General features: G+C 54.5%; 1 protein-coding gene across 1 annotated transcript; it reads left to right on the top strand.

Annotated features, from left to right (window-relative positions):
• Positions 1-333: 333 nt before the first annotated feature.
• On the top strand, positions 334-4,605 carry PES1 (pescadillo ribosomal biogenesis factor 1). The gene is made up of 9 exons (XM_044658883.1): positions 334-450; positions 605-682; positions 947-1,036; positions 1,366-1,496; positions 1,996-2,121; positions 2,219-2,403; positions 2,785-2,945; positions 3,558-3,716; positions 4,104-4,605. The coding sequence occupies exons 1-9, from the start codon at positions 361-363 to the stop codon at positions 4,188-4,190; spliced, it is 1,107 nt and encodes a 368-aa protein (XP_044514818.1). The 5' UTR covers positions 334-360; the 3' UTR covers positions 4,191-4,605.
• Positions 4,606-9,025: the final 4,420 nt, after the last annotated feature.

The raw sequence follows: 9,025 nt of genomic DNA, 5'->3' as shown, positions 1-9,025 counted from the left end.
TCACTTCTCTTGAGAACTGTTTGTTCCCATCCTTTCCGTGGAGTCTGGGAAGCATTAGAAACTTTTCCTCTTTGTGTCTTTTGGAGGATGGGACAAAGGCACTGAGGAAGATGGGGCTGCCTTTGTGGTGGCCTTCACTTAGCGGAGTTAGGACACAGAGCTGGCCTCCAGTCTCACCCTTCCCCTGGGACACCCCAGTCCTAGCAGAGGCCCAGGGGGCAAGGTTCTGCCCGCCTACCCACCCATGCTCCCTGGTACCAACTGTGGGGCTCCTGGCTCTGGCCACCCGCATGGTTGCCACCACTCATTTTCTGTCAATCTTGGCTTCCTCAGCATCCAACAGATGTGGACTATCGAGTCATGGCCACCTTCACTGAGTTCTATACCACCCTCCTGGGCTTTGTCAACTTCCGCCTCTACCAGACACTCAACCTCCAGTATCCCCCCAAGGTAAAGCACCTTCTCTACTGAGCCAGAAACAGGCTCTAAGGCCCTGGCAGAGCTGGCCTGGCCCTCGTGCCAGGGTTTTAGAGGACCTGCCTAACCTGGTGCACAGAGCATGTCTGCCCTGTGTCTTTTCTCACCCTTGGCCTCTGTCCTTCAGCTCGAGGGGCCCAGAGATAAAGACTCCAAAGATCAGGATGATGGGGCCTACGCCATGGACTCTGAGAGCTGCCTGGAGGTAAGGCCTGGGCGCATTGGGCCCAGCTGGCCAAAGGGCCGTGGGATCTGTGTGTCTGCTGTCCCCAGCCCTGCCTGCTGACAGCCTATTCCCATGGTCACTGGCTTTGTCTGCTTTGGCCCACAAGTGCCCTAGACTATGGGGAGCTGGAGCCTTCTGGGACTGAGGGGAGAGGCAGCCTGCTCCCTGGCCTCTTGTGCCCCTGCTGGCAGCTAGCAAGTGCCTCCTTCCCTCACCAACAACATCTCGGTTACTTCTCACCAGAAACTATCAGCTCTGAGTGCCAGCCTGGCTCGAGTGATGGTGCCCGTCACAGAGGAGGAGGTGGAAATGGATGAATTCCCTGCTGATGGGGTGAGAGCCAAAGCCATTGCTTATGGGGCTACAGAGCTTTTAAGGTTCAAGCCCCATTCCCCAGTAGGATGGGCTGGGATTGTTTCCATTTTACAGGTAGGGAAACTGAGGCTCAGTGAGAGCTCTGATATCACAACTATTAAAGTGATGATTTGAATCCAAATCTTCTCCACAAAGGCTGGTACCCCTTGGCTGGGGAAGGGAGGTATCAGCTTGGCTCCTCCCTGCCGAGCCCACGTTGGCTCTGGAGATGCTGGGTCAGCCAGACCGCTGAATGGCTCCAGAGCTCCTGGGCACGGCTGGGCCTCAGTGCCTTCCTATGCCTGCAGGAGAACGCCGAGCAGGAGGAGGGACTGCGGAAGGAGCGGGAAGCCCAGGAGATGCACAAGAGACTGTTCGAGGGGCTGAAGTTCTTCCTGAACAGGGAGGTTCCCCGGGAGGCCCTGGCCTTCATCATCAGGTCAGTGCCATGCAGAGGAGGGCACCCGGGCAGGGGGAGCCCCTGCTGCAGAGTAGTGGGGGACCGGGCACAGACTAGACACCTGCCTCTGCTCCTGGCGCCTCTCAGGGCCTCCCTTTTTTCCTTTGAGGAGTCTGGTGGCTGGACTGGGATGGAGGCGGGGTGTTGGGGGGTGGGGGTGACAAAGCCAGCTCCAACGGGCTCCCCTGCTAGTTGTTAAATGTTCATTCTGAGCGTGGACGCCTTGGAAATGGGCAGGTGCTACCAGTTAGGCCTTGATTGTCTGAACTGAGAGAATAATGGGGACCATGTCGGGCTTGCAGATTAAGCTCAAGCATGCCTATAGGGAGCTGGTTGTTAAACATTTGCCCACACCCGTGCCCAAGCTGTTCTTGGAGATTCCTCCCAGCTCTCCACCCCGCGCTTCCTCTGCCCCTGGGGATCCCGCTCAGTCTGAGCCTCTCACCCATCAGTCACTGGCCTCCCCATCCCCACGCAGGAGTTTCGGCGGAGAGGTGTCATGGGACAAATCCGTGTGTATCGGAGCCACGTACAGTGAGAACGAGCCTTCTATCACCCATCACATTGTGGACCGGCCCACACAGCCCAACCCTGTCCTCGGCAGGTGAGTCCCCGACTGCTACCGAGTCCTGGCCTGCTGGGCCACCCCTCCCACCCCCCCTGGCCCTGATGGGCCTCCAGCTCTCTCCTCTCCCTCCCAGGTACTATGTCCAGCCCCAGTGGGTGTTCGACTCTGTCAACGCCCGCCTCCGGCTTCCGGTGGCAGACTACTTCCCAGGGGTGCTTCTGCCCCCCCACCTCTCGCCTTTTGTGACAGAGAAAGAAGGAGACTATGTCCCCCCAGAGAAGCAGAAACTACTGGCCCTGCAGCGAGGGGAGACCTCCGGTAAGTGCGAGTGCAGCCCCCTCCCCTGTTGTCACCTGGGGGCATTCTCACTGCCCAGGCTGTAGTCAGGAGGCCAGTGCCTTCAGCCTGCACCAGGCACTTCCCTTCTCTGGGCCTCTGTTTGTCCACCTGTGAAATGGAAGGTTTGGATCAGGTGGGGATCTGGGATCTTGGGGTGAGCCCGGCCAGCTCAGGAAATGAGGGGCCCTTGACTTTTCTCCAGGTGATGGCAAGTGAAAGTCTTGGTGAAGTGGGGGGACAGGAGCAGGATGGGGCTGCCCTGGGCTGAGGGTGGGGGAGTGGGTAGCCTGGGATCAGGTGCTTCCTGGCCCCCCGCACCCGCCTGTCCTGATGCCACATATCATGGGCTATTTCCTATAGGATACGTGAATGAATCAGAGGAGGACGAGGAGTCGGAGGAAGACGAGGGGGGAGAAAGTGACGACCAGGAGGAGGAGGAGGAGGAAGAGGAGGAGGAAGGTTCAGAGAAGGAGGAGGAGGTCAAGCTGAAAGTGATGGAAGAGCAGAGGACGCAGGGAAAGGTACTGGTGCTGAGCCTCCTTGGGCAGCTTCCTCTGACCTGCTGCTGCCGTGACCACAAACTGGGGCTCTGTTTGGGGCCTCTGTTCTAGGAGCCTCCATTCAGGGCGCTCGGGGCCGGGCAGCCCAAGAGGGCTGTGGCCGAAGTGTCTGCCTGATCTCCCCTTCCCTCCCCGTCCTTGCTGCTGGTGGCAGGAATCAGGGCCCCAGGGAGGTGATGGGGGGAGGGGGCTGTGGGAGCTGGAAAAGGGCTGGAGTTCAGGGGGCCTGGGTTCCTCAGTGTCCTTGTCTTTAAAATGGCCCCAGTGGCCCCCATCATGGCCTCATTTGGTTAAGGAGTTTTAAGTGCTTGGGTGGCAACTGTGAATGGGGGGTGAGAATGCCTGTCTGGACTCTGGCCACCCCCTCCCACCCTCAGTAAGTGTGTCCAGGCTACTCCTTGTATACAAACATGAGCCACTGTTTGGGTGACCTTGGGTTAGTCCTCTGTTCGCCCATTTCCTCACCTGTAAAACGGAGGTGAGAAGACAACCCACTTCCCAGGGTGGTTATAAGGATCAACTGAGCCTGGTTGTAGTGGGTGAGCTCACAGGGCGCTCTGGTATCCCCAGAAGGTAGGAGTGACCATGGGCACCGTGAAGCTGGAGGACAAGCATCGCCTGGAGCAGGAGGAGGCCAGCGAGGCCAAGAGGCTGGCCATCATGACCATGAAGAAGAGAGAGAAGTACCTGTATGACAAAATCATGTTTGGCAAAAGGCGCAAAGTGCGCGAGGTGAGCCCGGCCCCGCTCCAGAACCCCTGGGCGCCCTCTGGGCAGCTGCCATTTCATGCGGATCGGCAGAAAGGGAGGCTTCTTTTTGATGCAAACGGCAGTTTGATGGTGGTCCAATGACTAGAGTGAGGGGTTCAAATTGAGGCCCCTCCAGCCCTGACACCTCCTGTTCGAAGGCCAGGAGTGAGCCTGCAGTGTATAGAACCTGCTTGTAATATTTGGTGCCCCAGTGAAGGGAAGGGAGGGGCCGTGGAAGTTGCCAGTTTGTTTTTCTTAGGAGCTTTGTTGGGGGGCTATAGTGCCCTCGTCCAGGTCCCTTGGTAAGACAGATTCTCTCCCGACCCCGACACTCCTGTTTCACTCCCTTCCTCCTTCCCCCTCTTCCAGGCAAACAAACTGGCCCAGAAGAGGAAGGCCCATGATGAAGCCGTGAAGGCTGAGAAGAAGAAGAACAAGAAGGCACGGAGGGCCTGAGCCCAGCCTGCCTGGGTCCCTGCTCTGGGGTCTTGCCCCAGGCTTGGGCACAAGGAGTTTCTGCCTTCTCTCCCAACCTCCCTGCTTGGCCAGGGCTCAGACTGACTCTCTGGGCGAGGGGCTTCATGGGGAATCTTTCGTGGGCTGGGGCTCTCGGCCTTTGCTGATGTCCTGTTGGGGTTCCAGGCGTGCTGCTCAGTGGAGAGGATCCTGACCGTGCCCATAGAAGGCCCGGAGGTGGTCCAGAGGCCCTGTGGCAGCCGAGGGCAGGGTGTCCCCTGTATCCGGGGCTGCCCCAACTCCACCCTGTGTTCATAGCCTGAATCTCTGGGCTTCCCTCCCTCTCAGGCCCGGGACTCACTGATGCTTACTTTAGGTCTAGAGAAATGTTTCCAAATAAATGTGGATTGGTGCAGCCCACCAGGCTGTCCTAAGCCTTCCTGCTTCTGGAGAGGGCATGCCCCGATGTGTGTGTGGGGTGGCATCCCCATTCCACTGCCTCCAGGCAGTCTTGGAAACTTCAGCAGATGCCCACCCTTCACTGTGGGCCAGGCACTGGGCTGGCCTCTGGAATGCAGAGATACAGAAGGTGCCGTTCCTTCCCTCGGGGAGCTTCCATCTCCTGCTAACACTCATTTTGTAGCACCTACTAGGTGCTACTAAGCACTTTACGAATAGTATCTCTGTTTGGCTCAGTTTCCTCATCTGTAAAATGGGATAATAACACCTTCACAGAATTGTTGTATCAAATGAAATAAAATATGTAAAGACTTAGCAAACCTTTTTTTAAAAAATAGTGTCTCATTGGATCCTCAGTCCCCAGAGGTAGGGGCTGTCATCCCCACTTTACAGATGAGGAAACTGAGTCAAGCAGTGGTGAAGTAACTTGCCCAGGTCACCCATCTAGTAAGTGTCCAAGATGGGATTCGAACGCAAGCTTTCCTGACTCCAGGCCCTGTGCGGTGGTGCCCGCTGGCCACCTCTTGGTGCTTACAGTAGGAGGAGCTCACGCAGGGCTCTGGAAGGGATGCCAGCACGCCAGAGATGTAATCTGAGGTGGGGCAGTGAGGAAGAGAAGGGTTCCCATTGGGAAAGGATGCTGACAGCATGGCACCTGGTTGGCTGGATCAAAGGAAAATGAAACCAAACCTGGCCTCAGGGAGTTAATGTTCTCTCAAGTAAGAGGAGACATGCGTGGGTCGGAGTCTTCTGGTGGATCTGCTCTAACATGTCAGCCTGGCCCCTCTCCCTCTCCGTGATGCACCCCTCAGGCTGTCTGGGGAAACCCCTGGATCCCTTCTCAGAATCATGTTTGTAGTCACTTCAAGTAAACAGGCTAAATGGAAGCCAATGAGTGAAGTCACCAGGATGTTAAACAAGGCGAAGATGCTCATTTTGGGAGCCACGGGAAGGAAGGGCTGAAGACACGCTGGAATCTGAGGCCATGCAGACCAGCCCCCTCAGTTTCAGATGAGGAAACTGAGGCCTGGGAGGGCAAGGGATCTGCCTCAGGTCACTCGGGTGGTCAAGCTCTGAGGCAGGGAGCTAGGGAGGAGCTGGAGGAGTCATGTTCAGAGCATCCTGTTGGTAGCTCTCAGAAGGGTATCCGTTCACCTTGGCCGGCCAGGCTTGGGTGTCTTCCATTGTTCTCGAGTCAATGATCTCCACGATCAAATTCCCGCTGGCTTTCAGAGAGGCCTCTGGCAGCCCTGGATGAAGTCTGCAGGGGGAAGGCAGTGCAGTCCCTCCCCAAACGTACGTCAGGTTCCTGTGTGCTAGGGGTTGGGGTTACGCTGGGTGTAGCTCAAGTATATACGGAATACAAATTAGGGAGGGAGGCCACCAACAGTTGGCATCAGGAGAGGCTTCGTAGAGAAAGTGATCGCTGAGTTTTGCCCTGAAGAAAACAGAAGAGCCTTCCTGGGCATCCAGAAAGCCCAAGAAGAGACACAGGTAAGAGATGAAATGCCATGTTTGAAGGGAAGAGAAGTGGCGTCACTTTGGCCAGACTGTAGAGTGCTCGAAGGGAGATGGGCAGTAAATGCCAAGGAGGGGAGGTTTCATTATCCTGGAAGCAGTAGGGAACCCCTGGAGCTTGGGAAATTGCAGAGGGTGCATTGTAGGTGTATGAAGGATGGGCTGCCTTTGGGAGATACCAGGTGGGAGGTGATGAGCTCCTGAACCAAGATGGTGCCTCCATGAGGAGACAAGGGGGCTAAATGGGAGATGTGAAGGGAGAAACCCAAGATTTTGGCTTTGGTCGAGATGTTGATGGAAGTGGGAGAGTTAGGTGTCAGTTGAGGGTAATGCTATAGCTATAAGTGAGGCACTGAATGAATGATGGCTTTGTTTGCAGAAATAGGGAATCCTGCAAGAGGGAGACCTTGGGGGGTGGAGAGGATGAGCCCTTTTTTAGACATGGTGGATTGTTTTAATAAGCAGTTTGTGATTCTGGACTGAAACGGGGCAGGGAGATTTGGATATGGAGCTCTTGAGTGATCTGTGTGGAGATGCTGGGTAAGCCCTCGAGAACTGCTGTGGTCTCCAAGAGGTGGATGATGGGAAATTCCAAGGTGGACATTTGGTGAGATGAGAAGCAGGATTGGTGGTGAGCTCTGTGGAGTAGAACCAGCTTGGGTGGAATCTAGGAAAGGTAATGACCTAGAAAAACAATGGAAACAGAATGAGTCACAGGATCTCCGGGGAGAGGGAGGTTTGGAGGGAGTGTCACTCCAGAACAAACGAGTGAATAAAGCATTTATTAAGCTCTTACTGGATGCAAAGCATTGTGCTAAGTGTTGGAGCTACATAAATGGGAAAGTTAGACATCCCCGCTCTCCAGGAGCCGACACACAGCAGGAGCCGTCCACAAATCTGAGGGAAAGGTTCCATGATTCCTTTTCTTTAAAGTCATCTCCACCAATCAAGTTGGACCATTTGCCAGTGCCAAGACCTTGGGTGGCAAAACTTCCTGGTCCACAACTTTGGTAGCATGACTGGAGGACCTGCAGGAACTCACCCCAGGCTGCATCTTCCCAGCCCTAAGAAACAGGCTCCAAGTCTGAGCTGAGGAGTAGGCAAAGGAGAGTGCCAGAGGACTGGGGTGTCCCCAACCCAGCCCCATTGAACTGAGGGGGCAATTTTGAGAGTGGGAATGTCAAAAGGGAGTGGCTGTGGCAAAGGGTTAGTCTGGGAGTGGCAATGGGGATGGTGTACTGGAAGGGTTTGCCATGTGCCTGGCACTGTGCTACCTCTTGGGGATGGGCACAAAGGCAAAAGCAGTCCTCACCCTCAAGGAACTTGTGATTTTTTTTTTTTTAAACCCTTGTACTTCAGTGTATTGTCTCATAGGTGGAAGATTGGTAAGGGTGGGCAATGGGGGTCAAGTGACTTGCCCAGGGTCACACAGCTGGGAAGTGTCTAAGGCTGGATTTGAACCTAGGACCTCCTGTCTCTAGGCCTGACTCTCAATCCACTGAGCTACCCAGCTGCCCCATGTGATTTTTTTTTTTTTAAACCCTTCCTTTCTGTCTTAGAATCGATACTGTGTATTGGTTCTAAGACTGAGCATAAGGGCTAGTGTAAGAGGGGGATTTGGGGTATTTATTGATATGTAATTAAAGTGTGGCCCCCAGGAATCAACAATTCAGGTTGATTCCGTAATTAAAATAGACCCAAGTCAGGATCGGGTTTAAGGTAGTTTATTTACAATTAGGAAGGTAAAAGGTAGGGAAATAGAAAGAGGGAGAGGCTAGTCCAGGCCTGCAAAGGCCTGGATGGAGAGAGAAGGTTAAAAGGCTAAATAAATGAGGCTACAAGCCACAAGGCCTAGCAATCAGATAGGCTAGAGCCTACTTAAGGTAGAGTCTTGGAAAAACGCCAAGGTAGGCCAAGGAAGTCAGCCTAACTTACCCACGTGACCATTCAGAGTAGAAGCTGCCTGAGGTCTCCCTCGAGATCCTTCAGCACCAAGTTCAAAGCGGGAACTGCCCCACCAGGAAGTAACCAACATACTTGAAGAGATCGTGTCTCTCTTCACTTCCTGTGGGTCCACCTCTAATTCAAGTGGACAAATGGCAGCTTCTACACTGATTTGGACATCATCTCTATGCCTAGGGTAAGTAGGGTTTGACTATGAATGGGCTAGAGCTAATTCTCTTTACACACTAGGTAGTGGGAGTTAAGTGACTTGCCCAGGGTCACACAGCCAGGCAGTGACTCGGGTCAGATTTGAACCCAGGGCCTCCTGTCTCCAGGCCTGCCTCTATCCACAAGCCCCCTAGCTGCCCCAAGGAGCTTATATCTTAATGGGGGTTACAGTGAAAAGTGGGTTTTTGTAAGAAATATACAGAGCACATGAAAGACAGGAACAGCCAAGTGGTGCAGTGGATAGAGCACTGGAGGTAGGAAGACCTGAGTTCAGATCTGGCTGTGACCCTGAGCAAGATACTCTGCCTCGGTTTCCTCGTCTATAAAATGGGGATAGTAGCAACACCCACCTTCCAGGGTGATTATGAGGGTCAAATGAGACACTTTGTGAAGTGATTGGCACAGTGCCTGGCACACAGTAGACGCTATGTAAATGTTAGTGATGAAGAGGAGAATTGGGGAAGGCACCAGGAGCTACGGGGACAAGGAAAGGCCTCCAGAAGGGAGCATTGTGGAAAGCCTGGAGAACTTAGTGAGAGAAGCAAGGAGGGATTCCAGGCAGCGGAAAGAGCCAGTGCAAAGGCATGCAGCAGGGAGACTCCCTCCCTCCCTCCCTCCCTCCCTCCCTCCTTCCTTCCTTCCTTCCTTCCTTCCTTCCTTCCTTCCTTCCTTCCTTCCATTCTATC

The sequence above is a fragment of the Gracilinanus agilis genome, chromosome 1 (assembly GCF_016433145.1).
Source record: "Gracilinanus agilis isolate LMUSP501 chromosome 1, AgileGrace, whole genome shotgun sequence".
NCBI lineage: Eukaryota > Metazoa > Chordata > Mammalia > Didelphimorphia > Didelphidae > Gracilinanus > Gracilinanus agilis.
Note: the sequence above shows the minus strand (reverse complement) of the source record. Positions and strands in the feature narration are given on the sequence as shown.

Coding starts and splice junctions, on each gene's coding strand:
- PES1 (XM_044658883.1), top strand. CDS start 361: ATGGCCACCTTCACTGAGTTCTATACCACCCTCCTGGGCTTTGTCAAC. Junction 1,037..1,365: donor ATGAATTCCCTGCTGATGGG/GTGAGAGCCAAA, acceptor CTATGCCTGCAG/GAGAACGCCGAGCAGGAGGA. Junction 2,946..3,557: donor AGCAGAGGACGCAGGGAAAG/GTACTGGTGCTG, acceptor TATCCCCAGAAG/GTAGGAGTGACCATGGGCAC.